General features: G+C 36.9%; 1 protein-coding gene across 1 annotated transcript in view; it reads right to left on the minus strand.

The window, feature by feature from the left end:
• LOC149940481 (cell adhesion molecule Dscam1-like) overlaps nt 1–22,784 on the minus strand; it is a 92,446-nt gene extending 69,662 nt beyond the window's left edge. Inside the window, exons 1-2 of the mRNA XM_090179280.1 lie at nt 22,534–22,784; nt 20,168–20,329 (exon numbers count right to left, since the gene is read on the minus strand). Coding sequence (XP_090035406.1) covers nt 20,168–20,329; nt 22,534–22,672 — 301 coding nt within the window. The 5' untranslated portion in view covers nt 22,673–22,784. The remainder of the gene's footprint in view (nt 1–20,167; nt 20,330–22,533) is intronic.
• Nucleotides 22,785–24,504: the final 1,720 nt, after the last annotated feature.

Genomic DNA, 24,504 nt, shown 5'->3' on the forward strand with positions numbered 1-24,504 from the left:
GGTATTCTAATCAAGACACAACATTTAAGGGCTTATAAATCGAAAACTATCAGATCTAATGGATCAAAATTGTCGTGACACTCTAAACTGAGTGGGGGAGTTCGAAATTTGTACCTTATGATGACCTTGAAACATTTGTTCAAGGTCATTCAAAATTTATCTCGAGAACCATTAGGATTAGGAGAATGGTTCCAATTAGAAAAATGCCTGCCTAGGATTTTTAAGTCAAATTACCTTTTACCCGAAGTAAATAAACCAATAAAACTCCTAAATTAACGTTAATTAATTGATTTAAGACGTACCAAGTATTTTTAATAGTAAAGCGGTCTCCCTGGTAACGGGTTTTAAATCAATTTCAAAAGCATTCTTAAAACTCACTTAAGCCTATCGGCAAAGAAGATTTTGCGTTGAAAACTTTAACTAATTAGGTTAATCGCGTTTGGAGAAATAAAAAATGTATTCTGCTCAACAAAAAGCTGAAATGGTTCGAGTTATTACGAATGTGGAAACAATCCGCGTATTGCTGCAACAATGTTTCGACAAAACTATCCAAATCTTCGACCATCTCACACAACTATTTTAAGAATTGTTAGGTGTTTTGAGTTAACAGGAAATGTCAATGGTAACGTAGGACCACAAAACCAAGCAGGCAACTTGGACGTCGATGTCTTAGCGTATTTTAAAGCAAATCCCCGACGTAGTACCAGAGAAGCTCAGGCAGAATTGGGATTTTCGAATGTTTACATTTGGTTTGGAAAATTCTCAAGAGAAACCACATGCACCCTTACCACGTCCATCTTCATCAAGGACGTAAGCCCGGCGATGAAAACTCCCGTTTGGATTACAGTAACTGGTTGCTAAATCAAATAGCAGTAGACCCTCATTTTCATCGGGACATTCTTTTCTACGATGAGAGCATTTTTTCTCGGGATGGCCTAGTAAACATCCACAACACGCACTATTGGGATAGCCAGAACCCCCGTTTCAAGATGCCGACCTCACACCAAGAGAGGTTTAGCCTAAATGTATGGGCCGGAATATTAAACCACCGAATTGTAGGTCCAGTTTTCATTCCTGATAGGTTGAATGGAATGACCTATCTAAATTTATTGCAAAATGAGGTATTTGAATTTTTAGAAAACCTCCCAATTTTAGACTATCCAAGAGTCTGGTATCAACATAACGGCGCCGGTCCACACAGGAATCGAATAGTGAAAGAATACCTGGATTTGCATTTTCCCAATAAATGGATCGGCAACAATGGTCCATTTAAATGGCCGCCTCATTCTCCAGACTTAACACCATTGGATTTTTTTGTGGGGCTTTATTAAAGAAAAAGTTTATTTAACCCCAGTTATAAACGTTGAAACTCTTCGCGAAAGAATTGTTCAAGCATTTGGCGATGTCACCCAAGAAATTCTAGAGAATACGATGAACTCGGTTGTCACACGAGCGCAAGCATGCGTAGTAGCCAATGGAGGTATTTTTGAACATTTCATAAAATAAGTCTAGAATTTAAGGGAGCTTGAAACATTACATTATAATTGTTATGTTCATTATTATTTGAAAGTTATTCAAATTATTAATTATTTATTTATTTAAAATATTTGTAAATAATTCTTACGTTTATAAGTTGCTTATTTATTTCAATTACTTATTTTTGTGTTTAAAACATTTAAACTAAAAAGTTAATAAAAATACTTGGTACGTCTTAAATCAATTAATTAACGTTAATTTAGGAGTTATATTGGTTTATTTACTTCGGGTAAAAGGTAATTTGACTTAAAAATCCTAGGCAGGCATTTTTCTAATTGGAACCATTCTATTAATCCTAATGGTTCTCGAGATAAATTTTGAATGACCTTGAACAAATGTTTCAAGGTCATCATAAGTGACAAATTTCGAACTCCCCCACTCAGTTTAGAGTGTCACGACAATTTTGATCCATTAGATCTGGTAGTTTTCGATTTATAAGCCCTTACATTTCGTGTCTTGATTAGAATACCACACACGACCTTATGGTTTTTGGTCTAACATTTCTCGGCTTCCCATTACTCAAATTAGATCGGGTTTAAGCTGGTTAGACTTAAAATTAAACGTAGAACACATTTCTAATTGGAACCATTCTTCTAATCCTAATGGTTCGCGAGATAAAATTTGAATGACCTTGAAGACCTAGTTCAAGGTCATTGAAATTTTCATTATCATTTGTCCCCCTGCACCCTCTATCTAACCTGCAAATTTCAAATTCTTACAAAAATCACATTTTGAGTAATTGGCTCTGTATCGTTTTTAGTTAACACCCTGTATATATAAATAAAGATACAATTTATCTAGTTTTAAGTATTATTTATAAAAATATAATATTAGAAAATCATAACTTTTCCACTGTTTCTAATCGAGTTACAACCATTTTATCATATTTTACAAAAGATTTTTAAAACGATAATTACAACAAAATTAGTGTTCGTTATACTCAGGGTGTTTTGAATTGCTCTGGCAGTGCATTTTTTTAAATATAGTTGAGAAAAATCGGAAATCATTTCGGGTTTTTGTTAAAAATATTTTCACCGGTAGGTGCTAGAAAAACGTTCCAATGAGAGAGTTGTAGAGTGCTGTAGAAAATGTTCAAAGAAATTGGTTTCATCGGAAAAGAACACTATTTCACGAAGATATGAGCTGATCAAAAAAAACCAAGCTGTCCATAGGGGCCAATAGCCTTTGCATTTTTGTACGTAATTGAAAGAAATGTCTGAAAGATTTAATTGAACATTTTATTGGATTAAACATAAGAATTTGACAAGTGTGGTTCTATCCGTCTACCGCGATACATGTTTGGGCACGATGAAGCATGTGTTTAAACGAGCGTCTGATCATATCAGGAGTGACAAGTTTGAAGGCTGCAATGATTCGGTGACGCAAATCTCCGATGTTCTCAACGGGCGTCACGTAAACTTGTGCTTTGATGAACCCCCCCCCAAGAAGAAGTCCATCGTAGTTAGGTCCGGAGACCTCACAGGCCAGTGTGTCAGAATTTATAGCCCGGTGTACCTAGTAACAGAGACCATACCACCGCCAGCGTCCACCTAGCCCGGACAGGTGACAAATCCAGCATGGGTAGTAGTACCCTACTACTGATGGTCGCACCTTTGACGCAAGCCACTCAACCCAGCAGAAGGTGCAGCAAAGGGTAAACCAATTCCCACACAGCAGTGGGATTAAGAGTTGATGCTGTAGCAACTCCAGCCGACACCCTACCTACGTAGGTAAAGAGTCAAACCCTTTGGAGAGAGCTCCTAAAGGGGAACGACGAGCACACAGCAGCCCAAGTAACCCGGCACAGCTGGCACCGGAGATCCCGGTGTGGCTCCAAAAGGCCGGGAAACAGGACCGCCATGCCCTCATACGGAGGCCCGCCGCCCCACAGCAGGCTACCCAATCCGCCGAGGCGGCCAGTTTGCACGGACCCTCTCCGTTAGCCTGAACCGAAGCTCAGTATCAAGCCCAAACATGACCGAAGTCGGAGGTGGAGATAGGACCATTTGATCAGAGCTAACATCTCCCAGTGCGCCACCGCCCTTATGGGTTACAAGAGCCGGACCCCGACTACCCGGTAAAGCCACCAGTTATTGCACACTCTAACCCATTTAGGGCCAGACCTCGCAGGCCATCGAACGTGCCCGTTCCTGCCCACCCAACGCTGAGGGAACTCGTTAAGGTGCTACACTACACATTTAGGTACATGAAGTGGTGCGCCGTTATGTTGGTACCACATCTGTCTGTAAGCTTCCAGCGGAAAATCTTCTAAAGCATCTGCTATTTCCTTCTGCAAAAGTGCAAAGTAGCGTTGTCCATTAAGACGAGCTGGGAGGAAAAATGGGCCAATAATTCGATCCCCAAGCAAACCCGCCCAAACATTCAGTCGGAGTTGTTGTTGATGATGATGATGGAGAGGAAAACCCCAGTGAGGATTTTCGTCACACCACACGTGAGTGTTTTAATGGTTGAAAGGCCCATCTCTCCCAAAGGAACACCCGTCAGGTCACCAGCATTTGATTGATGAAATTTCGGTTCTCATCAGACATGGTTATTAGCCATCAGAAATCAAATCTACATTCCATATCTCCTTCGTGCAGAGCTTGGTGGAGGGTCACTTGATACGGATGGAAGTTGTGATTGTGAAGAGTGGTCCACACGTAGATCGTCGATAATCCGAGATCGTCGCTTGCACCTCTGACGCTTGCTCGAGGATACGCAACAAAATAGGCTAGAACGGTGTCTTCATTGTTGATGTTTTGATGACCTGGTCCATGAAATCTGGGATTGAAATTTCCATAAGTCTGAAATTCACGAACAGCTCCAAGAACGGGGTTTTGGCTTAGTCTTCTACCTGGATATCGAACGGTGAACAATTCACTTACCCTTTGCGCGTTACGATTGGCTTCACCATAAAATAACCCGACCATAAAAGCAGGCTGATCACGAGAATAATTTAGTGGCATATTGATTAGATTCAATAAACGTTAGAGAATGGTTGAAAACAAAAATATTTCACATTAAATACTAATTGAAAACTTGACCTTTGTGCGTAGTTGGCCTACTTATTCGTTTTTAGGCCTACTGTAGGCCTAAATTGGCGTTTTGGTAAATTACATGTACTTTTTTTAAGGAATTTAATCTTTTAACGTGATTTCTTTCATCTACGTACAAAAATGCGAAGGCTATTGCCCCTATGGATTGCTTGTTTTTTTTTTCATTAGCTCATATCTTCGTGAAAAAAGTGTTATTTTCCAATGAAACTAATTTCTTTGAACCTTTTGGACAGCACTCTACAACTTTCTAATTGAAACGTTTTTTCTAGCACCTACCGGTGAAAAAATATTTTTACATAAACCCGGAAATATTTTCGATTTTTCTGAAATTAAGGCTTGAAAGCGACCCCACATTAGAAATAATACCCTGAAAATTTTGCAACTCTATCTCTCAGTTTCTGAAAAAAATGCCCAGTCAGAGCAATTCAAAACACCCGGTATATATTATTAAATTTTGCTGTAATAAACTATTGTGTAATAGAATATGACACGAAAATATGGTTTTCAAAGTTTATCGTTGTAATTGTCTCTTCAATGCAGTAGATATCGTGAATGAGTAATATCGAGTTTCGGTTTAAGGCAATTTATATTTTAAGCGATAAGCTCGCTAGTATGTGCTTCTAATTTGTTTTATTAATATTAATTGCTGTTAATATTAAATATACCACTATAAAGCCTAAGTAATCGATATGTTGTTCCTCATAATTATTCCGGTGAAATTGACTGAATTGCCTCGGTTAGAAAATTATTATTATTTTATTTGGTACGCTAATAATGAATTGATGTCGCGGGAATCATGGTCGAGGGGGGGGGAGGAGAAACCTTAAACGCGTCGAAAGACATTTATGTTAGCTCAGGAATGAGAAAACGGACTGATTGGATTTTTAGGGGAAGGTGCTTACTTTTCGAGCATCAGCTGGTTTGAGGTGTTAAGAATTATCTCAACATATTCGCGACAGTTTAGATAAATTCATTCTTGGTACATATGATATTTAAATTATTTCTTTCAAAATTCTTCTTTGTTATGTTCTAATTTTGATATTCGTAGTTTTTGTGGCGTATTATATAATTATGTAACACCTTTTATTGTATATCTAATTATAACACAAAGTCAAATTTATAAAAGAACTCAAATCGAATCCTAGTAAGCTAATTGCCAAGAATAACTAATAATTTTTTCCATTCATGATATCTACTGCGCCCAATTTCGGGTCAGATCGGGCTTAACCCAATTCGGCGGACAGAAAATTGTGTTAATATTCTATCTATGAAAAAATAGTCCATTCATGTAAGTCACTGAGATAAATATAAACAATGTGGCTAAGCCGTTATATCCACATATAAATATACTTACGAATTAGTAACCAAATAACTGGGCCCTTATTAAAACTAATAAATCTTGTTATAGCGATTGCTTTATATTTCCTATCTATTGATGTATCATTTACATTTTCGCTTTAGAGGCTTCATAGCTGTCTAAAGGCCAAATTGATTGTACCCATCATACCAGATGCATCAGCGTATCGTTTATATTTTACGCCTCAGTGACTTCTGAGAAATGGGTATTGCAATCGAGAAAGATTTTCATTCGTGATGTATTGACCTATCCTTTATATTAGGTGCCTCAGCAGTTGTTGAGGAATCAAGAGCCCAAACAGGTTTCACGATCAAAAAAGATTATATGGAAAACGGAAATTTGAATTAAATAATTTTAAAGTCAATTTGGCGGATCTAAACCATACGACTTAAAGGGGCTCCAAAGTTCGGTGGCAAAATGTGTGAAAAGTCAATAAAGTGCGAAATTTACGGTTGACTCTGCCCGCCTCTGCCAAGGCCGAGTGAGGGGTTGGGGGGAATGAAAAGCATGTTCAATTTTCTTTTTTTTTTCCACCGAGCTTTGGAGCCCCTTTAACTTGCAACTAAGCGTAAAGAGCGAAATTTTAACATCTATTTACTTTTTACAGAAAAAAAGGCGCAACATAATTAAGTTACGCCACTTTTTAGGACAAATTGTCTGTAGGTACCAAAACCACTACCCAAAAAATTTTCAAAAATATAAAAACCAAGTTATGACAGCATCTAGCAATAGTTCTTTTTATAAAGTAACTTGACCTTCTTGTTTTAATGTGGCTCTTACGTCACGGGCTCTTACTTTGACAAGTCTACGAGCGCGCGCTGCAGTCGCGAGGAATGTAGGTTTTTCTAGCGCACGCGAAAATCACTCATTCGAAGAATATACTAAGAAAGCTGTGTCTTCTGACGTAAGAGCAACATTTTAACAAGTTGGACAAGAAGCCCTTAACATTTTATACATCTATTGTAAGTACTACTACAACGACTATGGTCCCACTTGAAATATATTTCGATGTGAAAATAAAAATCGCACATTTAAAATACCAATAGACGCTAAAAGAAATTATTCGCTCCAAAATAAAAACCGCCAAAAGGAAGGGTTTTTAAATTAAAAACGCGTGAATCTCGATGATATCGCCCATTTTTTCGTCGCACGTGTAATTATTTATTCTGATAATAAAATAGAATCACGTGGGCTTAGCAATATTTATCTGCATTTGTCTTAGCCAATAAGATTATCCCTTCCGAGCAAGCACGCGCCAATTTACACAATGAACCGATGAAGATTTTCAAATCAATTTCTTTTAAGATCTATTAAGTGGTACTTTTATCGCTGTTACTATATGTTAATACCATAAAAATCCTTGTTGTCAAGGATTTTTCTTTTTACCATTTCACTGTCGAATTAAAAATTGAGGTTAACGGTAATAGTTAGTGTAGGGAGCTGTTGGCTCGTACGCGTGGCATGCAGGGCTTGCCACCACCCTCCTACGCATTGTAACCCGGCCACCTGAATTAAAGGCTTCAAAAGTCGCTTGATGACTTAGGCCTAAGGTGGTGCCTTGGGTATTAGCCTAGCTGATTTTATTATTTATTTATATTAAATTAGAATATGGTTTTAACCGTCGTAGCTGTCTTCAGGGACGTTCCTCGTATTGACGAGAAACTCGAAGCAACTAAAAGGATGGGTCTCGCGATTAGATCCAAAAGACATAAGAGTACCCTAATGAACTAAGTTTTAAATAGCCGATTCAACCCGTGGCCATTTTAAAAGTGCGATTATGATATAAACCTCACTTGAAGCTCAACAATGACGTATTGCAGAATGCTTCGGGATCTTTAATTTCATATTCTTATTTGCTGGTATTAGAGCGCCTAAGTCTAATCCTCTCGCGATTCAAGTCAATTACGCTTTTTGCTCCTTTATCATCGAACGGCGAATCCAGAGAGATTGGAAGTTCTTGAGCCAGCGCGGACCGACCCGAAAACAAAAGCGACGGAAATGGTTTTTCCACAATCAATAGATCTTAAATATTAAAGTCATCTAATTTAGTGAGATTTGACGAAGTAAGCCTTTAATTCTAAGTCTCTGGAGAGCATCGGAGTTCGGGCAAGTCCTGGGCCAGTTTGGCCAAGTTGAATCGAGAGATCCTCTGATCCAATAAGCCTCGAAATTTAAATTATTAATGAGCCTCTCTCTGTTCAATAATACAGAGTTAAGCTTTGTCCGAAATAACCGATGCCGCCGCTTTCAGATTAAAGAGGATTAATGCTACGTCGCCAACTCGCCATCAGCGCCTGCAATTGCAGGACGTCCTTCGCGGCTCCATATTGCCGCATTACCCGCTATAAGACGAACAGACGACAATGTACAATGTATAGAAACGGCTCTACCAGATATACGGATTTATATACATTGTACTAATATCATTTTATAATCTTCGTTTCGCATCCATATATTAAGGCGAAATATTTCAATATTTCTCGAATAAAAGTAGAATTTTATCTTCATTTAACCTTAGGGCGTCGTTATGCCTATGTTTGTTGTGTTGGGAAAATTTCGCGATGGAGGAAAAAACTGTAAAAACCAAAGTAATACAGATAACCATAATGGTAGTAGTTTGGGTTGTTGCGAATAGTGAACGGTTTTCTTCTCCTCAGGTGGAACCATTTTGGGAGCTATCTGCTGGTTGGCAGGTGAAACTATGAAGATACAAACCCGGAAATAAATTGGCGGCTTTTTCGCGAGGGCAGTCTTTGGAAGCGTCTGCGTGGCGACACTCGGAAAATTTAGATCAACTACTTCTGCGTTGAGTTTGCAAGTTCTCTCCCCTCTGGTTAAAGGGATTTTATTCCGAGTTTATCAGTTTTCCTTTCCATAAAAACTTAAAGCTAATAGTTAGTGCCATAAGCGCCTTTCACCACTCTCCTACGCATTATAAACTGGCAACTTGATTTAATAATAAATAATAATAATAATAATCAGCTAGGCTAATATCCAAGGTAACATATTAGGTCTAAGTCACATAGCGACCTTATAATGACTTTAATTAAGGTGGCCGGGTTACAATGCGTAGGAGGGTGGTAACAAGCCATTCGTGCCACCCGAGCAAACCGCTCACTATACTTACTAACACCTCTATATTTTTTTATGGAAAGGGGAAACCAGTGGGGAGAGAACTGGCAAACTCATCGTGGTAGGAGTTGTTCCGAGTTACCCCCCAGTACCACAAGCTGGGATCGAACCCGGCTCCTCTTGCTTCGATGCGAATGTCCTAACCCCTCTGCCACAACACCTAAAGGGTATTAAAAGTCCCCAGGGACTGGTGCCTAAGGTGGTACTTTGTAATGCACAAGGAAATAAATTGTGTAAATCAGTGGCGTAGCCAGGGGGGAGGCACAGGGGGCACAGCCCCCCCGAAACGTATGGTCGTACGTACAAATATTTTTATTTTTTTACTTTTTTTTTCAATGGCGTGCCCCCCCCCCCCGACACAAAATCCTGGCTACGCCACTGGTGTAAATGCGATTCAGCTTTCTTAATCGCAGGCTCCCACTAATATCTCACCGTGGCTTTTGGAACAAAACATGGCGCGAGATTCTTAAACTATTATATCGGGAAAATGATTTACTAATTAGTACATATGTATATCCAGTGTAATTTTAACATTTTACGTGGTTTATAAAAGTAATATTTGTGATAAAATGTGATGCGTGATGCGGTGTCCAAATCCGCGAATTGGCGGGAAATTTGCATCCAGCCTGCGAAGATACATGCTATATTTTTATGGCCAAGTGGCAAACTTCTCTGGTTTTAATTATCGTAGACATCTTTTAGGATCGATTAATTTCATTCAGGCTTTATTTGAGACCTAATTTAGACCTTTGCAGCTTTTCAAATTAACGAAATTCGTCTCGTGCAGAGTGGCTCGATTATTTTTTCAGACCAACTTCCGTCTTGCACGCGCCCGTTGCGAAACTACGGAAATCAAACAGTAGCCACGCGATAGTACTCTGTAGCTTCCCGGAGATATTTATGCTAATCACATTCGTGTCAGCATTTTATGAAGCAGGTACGGGTGGGGCTAGTATACGTATATTATGATTTCATACTAAATTGTCTATATGATTTTAGTTTTTAATTATTTCTGGATTTTAAAGATAAAGTTTTATTAAATTATATATATATATTATAGTTAATAATTTAAGTCAGTTATGCAGGGTGTTACGGCTAAGTTTGTCGTGAATTTTAGAGCGTGTTCTTTGAGTCCAAATGAGCCAAAAATTTTGAATGCACATGGATCCTAAAATGCTTTGTTTCAGAGTTTTAGGCCCACAAAAACCTGGCTCCAAAACAACGTAATAGCCAGTAAGTGGAAGTTCGGTATTCTGTCTTGGAAACCAATTGATTCAATTTACTTTTCATTAGTTTTTTAACGGTGAAGTGATAAACACAATAGCAAATGCCAAAAGCTAATTATTGAAGTAGCAGAAGTGTGCTAAATCCTACAATGATTTTGTAAATGTCCAGTTCGAATATTTCAAAGAATCGAGTTTAATCGACACTGTTTAACAGGGTCGGAATTTTTGGGAAATAAGCAACTAATACAAATTCAAAGTACTTTCCCCGATGCAAGCTGGGATAGTGTTTCTTATTTTGGAAAACGCACAATTGGGAAATAAGAGTGTTAAGGAAACGGAATGGTACTTTTACTGTTGAAGACATTTAATGGTAATTGTAAGTGTTGAATACTGCGAATGCTTACAATTGCTGCCATTTAGTAATCAATAATAGACAATGGAGTAAATAACACCAACAATTGTAAGATAAAGTTTATAAAGAATTGTCATAAATTTTCATAACTTAGAATTGAAGTAACAAATGCAAATTTCTGTTTTATTTCAAACGTTACAAAAATTGTTCCAAATTGCCACATCTAGCTCTATTACAGGTACGAGAGCGCCGTACAAACGATTCTCGAACTCTTTAAAGAGTCAAATGTCTCCTTATTTTGCTGGGTAGTTCTTCCAGGATTGTTTTCGACAATGGTAAGAAGCACTATCCCAGCATCCATCGACGAAAATACTTTGAATTGGCATTCGCCTCTTACAAGTTGCTTATTAACCAAATTTCTGACAATGTTTAACAGTGTCGGTTAAACTCGATTCTTTGAAATAACGGAACTTGGCATTAATAAAATCAATGTAGGATTTAGCACAATTTTGCTAGTTTAATAATTAACTTCTGGCATTTGTGTTACTCGTTTCACCTTTAAAAACAAATTTTAATTAAATTTAATTTAATTTAATTTAATTTAATTTAATTTAATTTAATTTTATTTTATTTAATTTTATTCAGTTTAATTTGTATTAAAAATTGTCTAAATAATGACATATAACCTACCTTGTAGGTCTTTAACTATTGAAGGAGCAAAATTAAAATAATAATGATTAGTTATCAATATTATTATTAACTATTTCAATCTGTCAGCCAAAAAGGAGCAATATATTTTTAACTCACTCAATTTAGTAATTTTGAAAAATGGTTATTCTAGCCATTCTATCAGCCAATCGAGCGGATTTTTCTTAAATTCTCAACCTGATATAATGTAGTCTTAAATTAACGTAATTAGATAAGCGATTAAAATTAATTAATATCTAATTCCGGAGCCTTTCCTAATTTGCGAGCAAATGCCTTTTATTTCAATCATTATTTAAATGGCTTCGCCAAACTATGCAACAAAGAAACTTGGTTATTTCCAAAACTTACTTCATTATTTCTTTTAATCCCACGCTCAAGCCATTTCTCTGAACAATTTAATGTCCGGTAATAATCCTCTGTGAAGAGTAAAATTTTAATGACTTACAGGGACGAATTCATGTTGCCCAACCCTTTCGAGAGTGGCGAAACCGAATCTTCAACCATATTTTTGTGCTTGCATAAGCAGCTGCCGCCCATAATGATGCCTTTGCTCAATTTGGCGAAAATTTTATAATCCCCAAACTGAATTTCTTTGCTACAAACCCAACATCTTTTATCAACTCTTATTTTCGAAGAAACGAATACAAAACACAAACAAGTAGGTTTTGGCAACGATTCAAGAAATGGTTCGTTACTAGCTATAAGCAAAGCCAGTTTCTTCCTACGATAATATTGACAATCTTAAAGCAGGGAATATAGAATATGTATCTGCGCACAGCATTTCCTGACATACTTGAGCCGAAAGTATCAGCTATCTTTTCTTTCAACACTAGAAGATGTACCTCTACTTACTCGACTCGGTAACCTCTGTGAGCCTGCCAAAGATTTGTCTCTCACAGGGCGGTTAAGTAGTCTTCCCGTGATGCATTGCAATAATTTATTCTCGAGTGAGAGGAAGAAAATTGTGAAGAGCTCCTTTTATTCCCTCCTATATGTCTGAAAGGGAATGCATCGCGCCAAAAGGCGATCCCTGATCATTTTAGTTCAAGCAATTTTGCTGACATTGTACCTTTCTTCAGCCATTGTTACAGATAATACATTTAATCTTTACACTTCGGTCAAGACGAAGATGAAGGCGATGCTTGGAAATAGAAAATGTGTCGAGCAAGGATCAGATAAGCATCATAATTTACTCTTTGGTAAGCTTGTCTGCCAGAACAATATTTGGTTTGCAATGCCCTATTACCGTTGAGAGGATCTCGCTTTGCAACGGGAAAGAATATATATACATGGTGTTTCAAAAGATTATGCAAAGAATTTAAGGAGTTGTAGGGGGATAGTTGAAAAGTAGGCCAGTTTTTTCCCCCATTTTCCTACGATGAGTTAAAGAGCGCCAGAGAGCTTCAAAGTGTAGAATACTAGCCCCTGAAAGTAGGCTGCAATAAGCACAAAAGCAAGCAGCACGGAAATGCGAACATTAAGGTTTGGGTTCGTGTGATAGGTAAAAAAGGTATTGGTAAACAAATCGGGGTAACCAGCGTCCTTTTCCTTGACGAAGCTACTTTCGGAAGGGACGGCCCATTCAAAACCCACAACCAGCACGAGTGGGCGCTCGAAAACCCGCTTGCCACGTTTACACGCGGTTTCAGGAGCGATTCTCGGTCAACATGTGGGCTGGAATAGTTGTAGACATCTTGGTTGACTCTTACATGTTGCCGCAACGACTCACTGGGGCGTCGAAACTTATTTTCCTGGAAGATGTCTTGCCTAATCTTCTGGACGACCTACCACTAGCGACTGTGCGACGTAGCTGTAGCACGACGGGGCTCGTACTCACTATGACTTGGTGGTCCGGGAAGATCTGAACCAGCGATTTTCACGCAGATGGATAGGGAGGGGAGGTCCAGTCTCCGAGATCACCCGACCTAACTCCGCTGGATTTTTTCTTGTGGGGTTGGATTAAGGAACTGGTATACACCACGCCAGTAGATTCTGACATTGATTTGGTGGCAAGGATCCAAGCCGCTACCGAACAGATTCGGAACACACCGGGAGTATTTCAACGTGTACGCGATTCCCTCCTTCGACGCTGTCGTCTTTGTGTAAGAGTTGATGGAAGAAACTTCGAAGATTTATTGTAACTTGTACAAAATACACATTTTCCTACTTTGTTCTTCTGTGTGCACATTTCTTATTTACTCATTTGTTTTTTGTTATTTATCTCAATTTCCACGCATTCGCAAATTCATAGTACCCCTGAAATCGCATTTCCCTGCTGCTAGGTTTGCAGCCTACTTCCAGGGGCTAGTAGGCCACATTTTGAAGCTCTCTGGCGCTCTTTTTGCTTAACCTTTTGAAACATCCTGTATATATATTCTTTCCCGTTGCAAAACGAAATCCTCTCAACGGTAATAGGGCATTGCAAACCAATACTTCTTGCATAACCTTTTGAAACACCCAGTATACATATGTGTATTGTTTCGGATAATTCTGTCAATAATTAAAGGTCGTTTTCTTTGGGTGAAAATAAACCAAAAATGTCTGAAGAACTATGGTCCTAAAGGGAACCGTTTTTGAAATATGGCATCTGGTATATCAGTCCAGAAAAAGTTGAAAATAGGTGTATTTGCCATAACCATTTTTTTCAATATTTTATTAACCATTTGAATACCTTCAATTAAACACACATCTTACGTTTATCTAATAAAAATGCGTAAACTTCAAGATTTAATGTTTTAACCAAGCTGAATCGAATTGTTTTTCATATTAATATCTTTTAATTGTAAACTTTAGCCAAGATGTACAATTTCCATTAAATGGATTTAATAAATTGAATCAAATCTTTTGAATGGAAAATTTGCCTTATTTCATTTAAAGTAAATCAATTTTTTTTGGATAAATTCACTTTTCCGAGGAAGAGTTTACAATAAATTATTTTCGCCGCAGTGACGCCACCTAAAAATAATTCGAAATAAACACAAAAGTACTTCATTTTTCAGATATGCTGGGCTCTAAAATCTAAGCCTCAAAACAACGCTATAAACATAAATGTGAAGCTATGTATAGTGCATAGGCCCAAATGTTACCATTTAATGAACCGATGCGTTTAATCGAGGAGCATTTAAAGTAAAAATAATGTTCATCAACTTGCCAAAAGAAATGTCTTTAACCCCTAACAAAATTATTTCAAAGCTAGCCTCAATTTTGAATATTAAATAAGTAAAATTAAATAATCCCATACATAATTTTGTGGTTCGATGGTTCGAGCCACATCAGTAATTTAAGAACTACGACAAAAGCCAGTGCTACGGTTTTACAACGCACCGACACTATTCAAAATGTTTCAATGTAGCTATTGTTTATATTCAAATGCATACATCTTGCGTTGTCTTTGAAAACAGACCGTATCCTTAATAATAATAAGTGTCGTACTGTCGTTGAAAGAAAGTTTAACCTAATCTGAAATAGATAATTATCAGGCTAATGGTGACGCTGATAGACTGATTGTAACTACTGCGCTCGAGAAAGCCAAGGCCGGAGCCTGTGTTACAGTAGTCGTAGAAGACACGGACATTTTAGTTCTTTTGTTGGTATTGTTAGACCCGAATTGGAACGTTGGTTTTTTAAAACCAGAAACAAAAACAACACCAGTCAGAGAGTGTGATATTGAAATTCTGCACGACAAATTTGGAAAAATAAGGGAACACCTATTTTTCTTACACGCAGTAACTGTTTGTGATGGCAAAGGGAAAAAGGCAGGTTTTTAACTTTTGCAAGTTAGAGGCGATTTAATGAATTCCGTGAACGTTTTTAACGACCCTAATGCATCCAAAGAAGCCATAGCCACTGCGGGAGAAAAAGTTTTAGTAGCGCTTTACGGCAGTAAACAAAATGACTCCCTTGACATCTGTAGATATAACATTTATACAAGAACAGTCGTCAAACTCTCATAAAATCTTCTTTGGATCTCGCTAATCTTCCTCCAACAACAGACGCTTCTTTACTTCATTCTTTTCGAGTGTATCATCAAGTCCAACAATGGAGAGGACACAACTTAAGTCCGGAGATTGGGGTTGGATACGATATGATGAGAGACTAAGGCGAATTCACGGAACCCTTCCACCAGCGCCTGATCACCTACTAACACTAATTTCGTGAAACTGTAGAATGACTTGCGCTGAAAACTGCGCAATGTGTGGACACTGTCGTGGTACTAACTGCAGTAACTCTGAGAAATATTCGCTTGACGAAGACGACGAGATTCGTATTGGCGATTTGTTAATATTAAGAACATTTAAATAATTTTGGGCATTTCCTAATTTAATGTTTTCCACAAATAAACTAATAATCTTTATTACAAAAAAGAAAATTACATTAAAATAGATTATCTATGTAGACCGCCAACGAAGCTCCCGGAGGATCAGCATCTAACAGAATATTTGGGAATTGGTTTTCCTGATTTACTCTCGCCAAAACCCCAGATAAAAGCTCTTTCTCCTGGGATAAACAGCTGTGGTTAAGAGCTTGAATCTTTTGCAAACGATAAGGATTGCCATTGAAGAATTAACCAGATCATAACGTGATTGACCACATATCAGAGCCCAACATTTCTAGTGCTTATTCCGGGATCGTCATCGAAAATAGTACGCACTTAATTGTTCCTCGTTGTCTACTCGGAAATTTGGCTGTTAGAATATGTCTGTTTTTTTTAAGCGTTTGTTGGCCTGTGTGGTAGGAAATTGTACTTGGTCGCGCTAATGAAGAATTCCCTCCGAACCTGTCCATACATAAGATTCATAACGTTGTACTCAGAATCAGTAAAGTTAGTCGTTATTAACGCCACATAAATAGGGTACAAAATAGTGTAATATACTAAATTAGCAAGGTTTTTTGTAGTTCAAAATAAACTGTCCTAAGAAATATGAATTTTTCTGAAATCTGCTAAAAATTAGAATGAGTAGAAAAATCGGGGCTTCCCCCCAACAAATCACACCGTTGGGAAATTTCTTAAAACATGACTAGTTAAAAAAATTACTTTAAAAAAAGTGAATTTTACCCAAAATCGTTGTGTTTAATTTCCATTGGTGGATTAACCACCACCCGGGTAATCAGCTTATTGCTAAATTGGCCGTTGGCAATTTCCGTAAGTAATCTTAGGAAAATCCTTTTACAGAAGATATTTTATGAAACTACATAAATTTAGCAGGCTTTGTTACTTTAAAACGTTAAATCATATTATTATAAAAACTATTTTCACACAATAATTTGTTGCTTTATTTAGTATGTATTAAAAAGTTAATTAAAAATTTGCAAACAAAATGATCAAGGCAATATTCGATTCATCATTGTAAATTAATTTTGGGCCCTTTTGGTTTTATAAGGGGGCCCTTCATAATTTCCAGATAAGCCATGGCTTACCTGGCATATCCGCTGGTGCTGTCACAATGAGTGTGTATCGAAAAGCTTGAGTTCAGTTTTCATATATGGCATCGTCTTCAAGGTCTATAATATTTGACTCCGAAACTCAGAGCATTCTGCTTAAGCTCGCTATTGGCTAGCCACTGCCGTGTATTGGAGTAAATTCAAGACAGGCTCATTTCGGGTTCGCGTTCGGAGAATATATTAGAGTTCAATGCCGTAAATTTCAGTTCGATTTGAGTGCGATTATAGATGTATTGACCACAGCTGAGTTCTTGTATTGAAGTTTCGGTTTAAGTTTGATTAATTTAGGTAATGCCGAAAGAGAGATTTGGTAAAGTGCCTAAACAACGATTACGGCTAATGCATAAAGTGTGATTAAAGGTAATGCAATTAGGATGATAATTGGTAATATGCACGATGGATAATACAATCGTCAAACAAATGCTGAATTGGTATTACGTTTGAAAAGGTGATTTGGATGGGTCATTTCGAGTATTATTTGACAGGGCTCGAAATGACCATTAAGCGTATGTCTTAAGGATCAGAGTTGTACAGGATCAAGTGGATGGGTGGGCAAGTTCAAAATGGTGGCACTTAATTTTTTCCTTAGAGGAGCTGTGGTTTGAGTGGTGGTTTTGGGGCAGTGGGGTTATAGAGCCCTGGAAAGGGCTAGTTGTCAGATGACGGCGACAAAGTCACGCTAGTATTATATTTTGGGTAAGGAGCATTTTGATCTTTGAGGGCTAATCGTAAATTGGTCGATCATTAAAATAAGAATAACCGCTCTCATTCTAACGTAAGTTTATAACAAAATGGAACATACGAGCATCACCTACATTTAAAATGTAATTTTTGCCATTTATCCGTCGCTTCTCCTTTGTTTAAATATATTGATCGGGAATGTAGGCGGAATTAGAATAATCTTGTACAGGAGCGGCGGGCGGCTCAGGCTGTATCCCTAATTGAAACGCGTGATGGGTTGCTGCAAGCGCATCGAACACAGGCGCGCTCTGGCCGGGATAAAGACGGACTCGGCCCGGGTCCCGTTAATGCTTGGCTCATCAAAAACCTTATCAAATTGCAGCAGGAACAACGCATTACAAAGATTAGAGGCAGGCGGAGCTTCTGTTGACCCTGTTTCGGTCCCCTCTATCTCGCTACAACGCTACGGGTTTGCCGTGAAATCGATGTCAGTAATTTGCCAAACGGATAAATATTCCAATTGTTAGCTTATTAGAACACTCTAACAAATTAATTATTGCTGTCTGCATCTGGTCGATCCCCGCGGCGGGCGACCGGTCATCGCCAGCAACGCCTCTTCCTTCCGTCGCGGACCATTTGTTTTGTAATTAGCGCGTGTATCGCTGTATTTGCTCATTGAAGGATTAAGAATTAAATTTATGGGAGGCGAATGGGACTAGTTTGTCGAAGACAGTTGAGCTCCCCGGATATAAACCTCTTAAACCCCAATTTAAAAGCTTTGAATTTATTACTTCGATTTTTTTTTGGCTTAAGGAAAGAGATGAAGTTACCATTCGACTAGAGCTAGGCCTATATTTATACTTTTGAAAAACAAGAGGATTCTGAGAGGGTAGTTCCAATTTACCTGTACAAATACAAAGTTAGGCCTAGCAACACCTGTTAAATATAGATAAAACGATAAATATATTAAACGAGTTAGAAGACTAATACGTTTTTATTGCGTAAATAAAGTTGTCCATAAGTAGTCAACTTATTAATTTTAATTTAACGTTTAATGTTTCGTATTTTTCCACAGTGAAAATCGATAATAGCATATGTATAATATTCGCTTGAAACATGTACCAACGCGGGCGCCCCCTGATATTTAAAAATGTGTTTTGGAAGAAACATCGACCCGTAAGAAATAAATTAAATACTAACTTTTTAAAATTAAGTTATACAGACTAAAAAATTTTCATAATTAAATAAGTAAATATCCAATATAAAAAATAATAATTCTTATACAGGGTGTCCACTAAAAAACGATCCAGGGCGAATATCTCAGAAACTGTTCTCTCTAGGAATTTAAAATTTTTGTGTTAATTAGCACGTGCAGGGGGCCAAAGAAGAATGATAACCGCGATGACCTTGGACCCTGTCTTCAAGGTCATTCAAAAACTATCTCGAGAACCGTAAGTGTTAGAAGGTTGGTTCCAATTAGAAAAGTGTTCCCCGTCACGTTTTATGCCTACATAGCGTGAACATGATCGAATTCGACCAATAGTAAGTCGAGAAAATGTTTACCAAAATCACAAAGGTCGTAAAAGGGAAAATTGCAAGACAGCGCTAATAACTCCAAAACAAGTCGTGCTACATTATCGAAATTTGCTAGACAATCGCATCATGGTAGGAGATTTTAATATTTGGTAAATTGTAAAATTATGTATAATATAATAATGTAATTATTAATAAAGTTATTAATACATAAAATGTGACGAAGAACAACTTTCTAATTGGAATGTTTGATCTAAACCTAATGGTTCTCGAGATAATTTTAGTATGACCTTGAAGACATGGTTCAGGGTCATAAAATTTTCCAAATATTAAAATCTCCTACCATGATGCGATTGTCTAGCAAAATTCGATAATGTAGCACGACTTGTTTTGGAGTTATTAGCGCTGTCTTGCAATTTTCCCTTTTACGACCTTTGTGATTTTGGTAAAAATTTTCTCGACTTACTATTGGTCGAATTCGATCATGTTCACGCTATGTAGGCAAAAAACGTGACGGGGAACACTTTTCTAATTGGAACCAACTTTCTAACACTTACGGTTCTCGAGATAGTTTTTGGGTGACCTTGAAGAAATGGTTCAAGGTCATCGAGGTTATCATTCTTCTTTAGCCCCTGCACGTGCTACTTAACATGAAAAATTTAAATTCCTAGAGAAAACGGTTTCTAAGATATTCGCCCTGGATCGTTTTTAGTGGACACCCTGTATTTTAAATAGGCAAACTTCGAAGGTATATGTTTAGTTTTTAAAGCCTAGATGAATAATTATCTCTAAGAGATATCAGTAATTTATGTATTTATACTTCGGGATAATAACTATATGTTGGGACAATTTTTAGCGTGCTTCCCAATCTCCTAGTCTTCAACTGATCAATTTTCCAGCTTTGTTAATTTTTTAGTTGTATTAAAAAAAATATTATAAGAACAATATGAAATAAAATAACATTGGGTTATTTCGAATAAAAGATGGTCAGCCTCTACATTGCTAGTTTAAGACCAGGAAAATTAAATACTTAATATTTAACAAGGACTCTATCGATAGCCTCTTTGTCTTTAAAGTACAGAGGGCTTTGTGTTTTTGCACTTCAGAAATTGTTTTAGAATATGGTGGAAAAGGTTTCACTTACCTAGTTCTTGTGGGTTGGGCAGAACCGAGCCATCTTCCCTTCTCCAACCAGTAAATGTGATAAATTCTCTGACGTAATTTGGAACTTGACACCTCAAAACCCCCGTGTTACCGGGAATCACGTATTCATTGTACACTTGTGGCTTGTACTCTTGAACAATAACTAAAATATGTGTACATACATTTTCATTAACACTTCTTTTAAGACAGGTAACTTACTAAACTAATTATACTGACATGTTTAATGATAACTAAGTGCGTGTTGTGTAAATTACCAAATTCGTAAATTCAAAAACGCATCTAACGAAATCAATTATATAGACATTGTTGAAAGCTATAATTCTATGAACTCGATGTCACACCTTCTGTTAAACAACTGCAGAGCGAAGACCGGTAGGACATGAAACATAAAATTCCACCCCTACCAAATTGAGAGATTTCTGAAAATTTGGGGCACTGTTTCACGTGGTGAGGTCTCTTGCATTCTCCTGGAGGTGGAATTTCAACCATATTGGAAAATGAACGTTAATATCATTACATAATGCAGCTAGTTTGAGTTAAACTTAGCCCATTGGTTTAATATATAGCTTAAATCAAAAAGGATGATTCATTTTCAATGAATGTTTCATCGTTAGTAGTATAACAAATTGGAACCGCGTAATCAGCACGGGAAGCACGCAGAATGAATCTGAAACTAAGGCTAATGCAAAACGAATTTTGACTTATTCGTATGTAGAAGACTTGTATTTTTTGTGCTTCCGTAATTTCGCAAAATGGGGGCTAAAATCATTAAAAATCTGCTTAATTCTAGTTTTGCTTAACCGATTAAGCAATTAACATAATTCTTCTATTAAACTTTACTATGATATTTGTTATGTTACGACTAGGAGCTCAATTTATTCTAAAGAAACTTTTGTTCATTTCCATCAAAGCTATGACGTATAATTTGTTCCAATTAGCTTATTTTCACAATCTTCTAAATTTCAAATTAAAAACTCAATTAAGAAAGTAAGCATTTCCGACAAATTCTTTTTATGAAATAATATAATTTTTAAACTTTTCCAACTCATTACTTTGCACTAAGATACCTCTGTGAGGTTTTAAATGATTTGTAAATACTATTAAAGATGAAGTAAAAGGCTTGCCTATCCCTTTCATAATTTAATCGGATAATTAAAATAGTTCTCTATATCGATTTTTAAATCGTCCGCTTTTCTACGTGTGAAGGAAAAACAGAGGTGTGCAAAACCCGTCATTCAGCAGTGTACGTCGATATTTTTCCCAATCTTTTAATATAGAACTATAAAGTTATATTTAACTTCCACTTAGTGAAAATTATTTTGAAATTAATTATTTGTAAATATGGTGAAAATAAGAAAATTTTGATTAAGTATAGTTCTTATTAGTTTATAAAAATTAATTAAAAATTATAGACTAGTCGTAGGTTCCAAATATCAGGGCAAGATTTAGTATATAAATATTGGGTTTTGCAGCTTGTAAACATATTTTAGTGGCTATATGTTTAATAGATTTTTTATGATTTTATCCAACATTTTTCAAGATGGCGAAAGTAAAATAAAGTGTTGATGCATCAATGATAAATTTGACTTATTTTTACGTTTCACCCAACATATGAAAACCCATAAAAAGTTTTTTTTAATTAGCTTAATTTTTATATTGCATTCTTTCGATCCTGATTACTAGCTTCTGGTAGGCTTTACGACAATGAGTTATTGTAAATGAAGTATACAAAGTGGCATAAAATACATATAAGCCCAATAATTAAACAGTTGTTTTAGTGAAACTCCAGTTACGTTCATTTTTATTAAGATTCCAAGATGGTGGCATTTCCATTAACGGGATAATAAAGGTGACCTTATCGACAGAACGCAGCAATATTTCTAAATATAAGAAATTATGAAAAATCTATCGATTTGCCTAGGGTTTCAAAAATCTTTCGTCTGAAGTTCTACTACGTTGGATATACCAACGTTTAAATTTTTATGTAGAATTTATAATTGATGCTACGTTGCCCGTTGGGTTAGGATAGGCTTCCCTGCAGTATCACCAATTCTATCTTCAGAGCACATTGTCAATAAATAAATTTAATTTGCTTCACCGCATTTCCCTTATATCCGAAATAAAATTTATATTTTTCAACGACTGGTATTGTTACTTAACACTAATTACATCATATACAGCCAAGGTCAGAAATATTGCAATTTTACTAAATAATAATTTGTTTGTCATTTAGAAAAAGTTTAATTATTTGACTAACAACTTGTAAGTGCAATAAGCGTTTTCATTTATCGAATGACAGACATTTAAACAACTGCCGGGTCTTAAGTGCAAACAATTTAATCTCACCCGCTCTAACATGAACGTCCCTGCTTTGAATCGTTCCGCCGCTGTTGGTCAGCTGGCACCTGTATACGGAAGCGTGGATTTCCTGCCGGAACTGCTCCGCCGGAAATGCCAGGAACACCAGAGATCCATCCGAACGCATGTGCCTCAGGCCGGGAATGTCCACCGCGTCTTCTCCGTCATTGACCTTCCACGAGACCTTCGGCAGAGGTTGACCATTGGCGGCGCAGGGGATGATGATGCCCGAGCCATTGAGGAAGTTGACGCTGCTGGGAGGCTCGTGGTGGAACGAAGGGCCGTCTTTTGAGTCCGTTAGTACCAGACCTGAGATTAGAAAAAGAGAAATAGAAGCAAGCGATTATTAAGAATTTATAAAACAATTCTATAATTGAGATATAAATTAAGGTAGAAAATTCCTAACCTGCCTTAGAAAATTTATCACACTCTATGGGGTGTCAAAAGATATATTCTTTTATAGCAAATCAGTTGATGACAAACACGTCAAGTTGGAATAGCGTCAGTTACCAAACAAAGCTTTTCGCCTTTTCAGACGCCCATAAAAAAATTTCAACGATCGACGTGATAGTGCATGTTATATACTTAAAATTAATAATTAAAATTACCCATAAACAACTTGAAATGTCGAAAGATTGAATGTTTAAAATGTGAGCTGTTTCTCGCTCATTTTGATTGGTATGACGTTATTGAAAGACTCAGCAGGACAAAATCAATCGTTTACACCTTAGTTATTAGAGAACCAAATGCGCCAAAAGGCAAAACTGCAAAACCAGATATAATGGCTCATTTCATGGTAGAAAAACCCACATAAAAAATTTGCCTATATTCAACTTTTTATTTAAATGAAATTTCACGGAGTGTACACTCTTAAAAAAAAGGGTGTTTTAATGGTATATTAAGGGTGTAATATCAGTAAAAAACACTCTTTTATGTTAATTTAAACGCCCTAAAGGGATTTTTACTGTCCCAAATTAAAAACCTGAAAAGGTGTATAAAGGGTGTTATATTACCCCGTAAATTGAGTGATTTAACACCTGGTAAGGGTGTAGCTCCCTTAAGGCAGTAGTTTAGTACCCTAAAAGGAGTATTTTAACACTTTAAAGGGAGTATTGTAGCACCTTTAAGGGAGTATTGTAGAACCCTGAAGGGGGTAGTGTAACACCCTGAAGGGAGTCGTTTGGTACCCTAAAAGGAGTAGCCTTGTACCCTAGAGGGAGTAGATAATAACCCTGAAGGGAATAGTTTTATACCACAAACTGTTAACAAAGGAACCAAAACGGAGGACATAAGCACTCCAAACAGTGTAAATAAACACCCTAGCAGGAAAACTGCTTCTTAAGGTGTAGAATAACATCCTTTATAAACCTGTTAAGGTGTTAAATATGGGACAAGAAAACACCCTTAAAGGTTTGAAAAGAAACCCTTTTTTTAAGAGTGTATGATACGGGCATCCAAAATGTCTTTGAAAATATCATTTAAAAACCATTGTATTCCTTTTAACAAGCTGCTCCGTTCTCTATGGCTCTAGCACTACATGCCGACTAGTTATTTGAAAGCTGAACTATTTAAAATTTAAAAACTCTACCCCTGCTAATCGCAGGTGTCGGATATCTAAGAATTTATGGCAATACGTGACATCGGTTGAAGACCAAATAACTATATAGAGACGTTATAACGTTTGATTTCTGTTGACATATTCCATAGATGGACTATACTCTTCTAAGGAAAGATACGTTTTCCTAAGTAGAAGATATGAATTTTGCAGCGAATATCGACAGTATAAAGATAAAATATAGAAAGGCGCGGCTTTTATTTTTATTAACACGCAACTTTTTTAGCTGTTTGGAGCTCAAAGTGACTAACTCCGAGTCTGTCGATATGTAAATTTGGAAAATTAGGAAAATATTTATATTACGCCATAAATCTGAAGATTGCTTTTATTCAACACCGGTAAAT

The sequence above is a fragment of the Leiobunum rupestre genome, chromosome 6 (genome assembly GCF_980474605.1).
Source record: "Leiobunum rupestre chromosome 6, qqLeiRupe1.1.hap1, whole genome shotgun sequence".
NCBI classification, from domain to species: domain Eukaryota; kingdom Metazoa; phylum Arthropoda; class Arachnida; order Opiliones; family Sclerosomatidae; genus Leiobunum; species Leiobunum rupestre.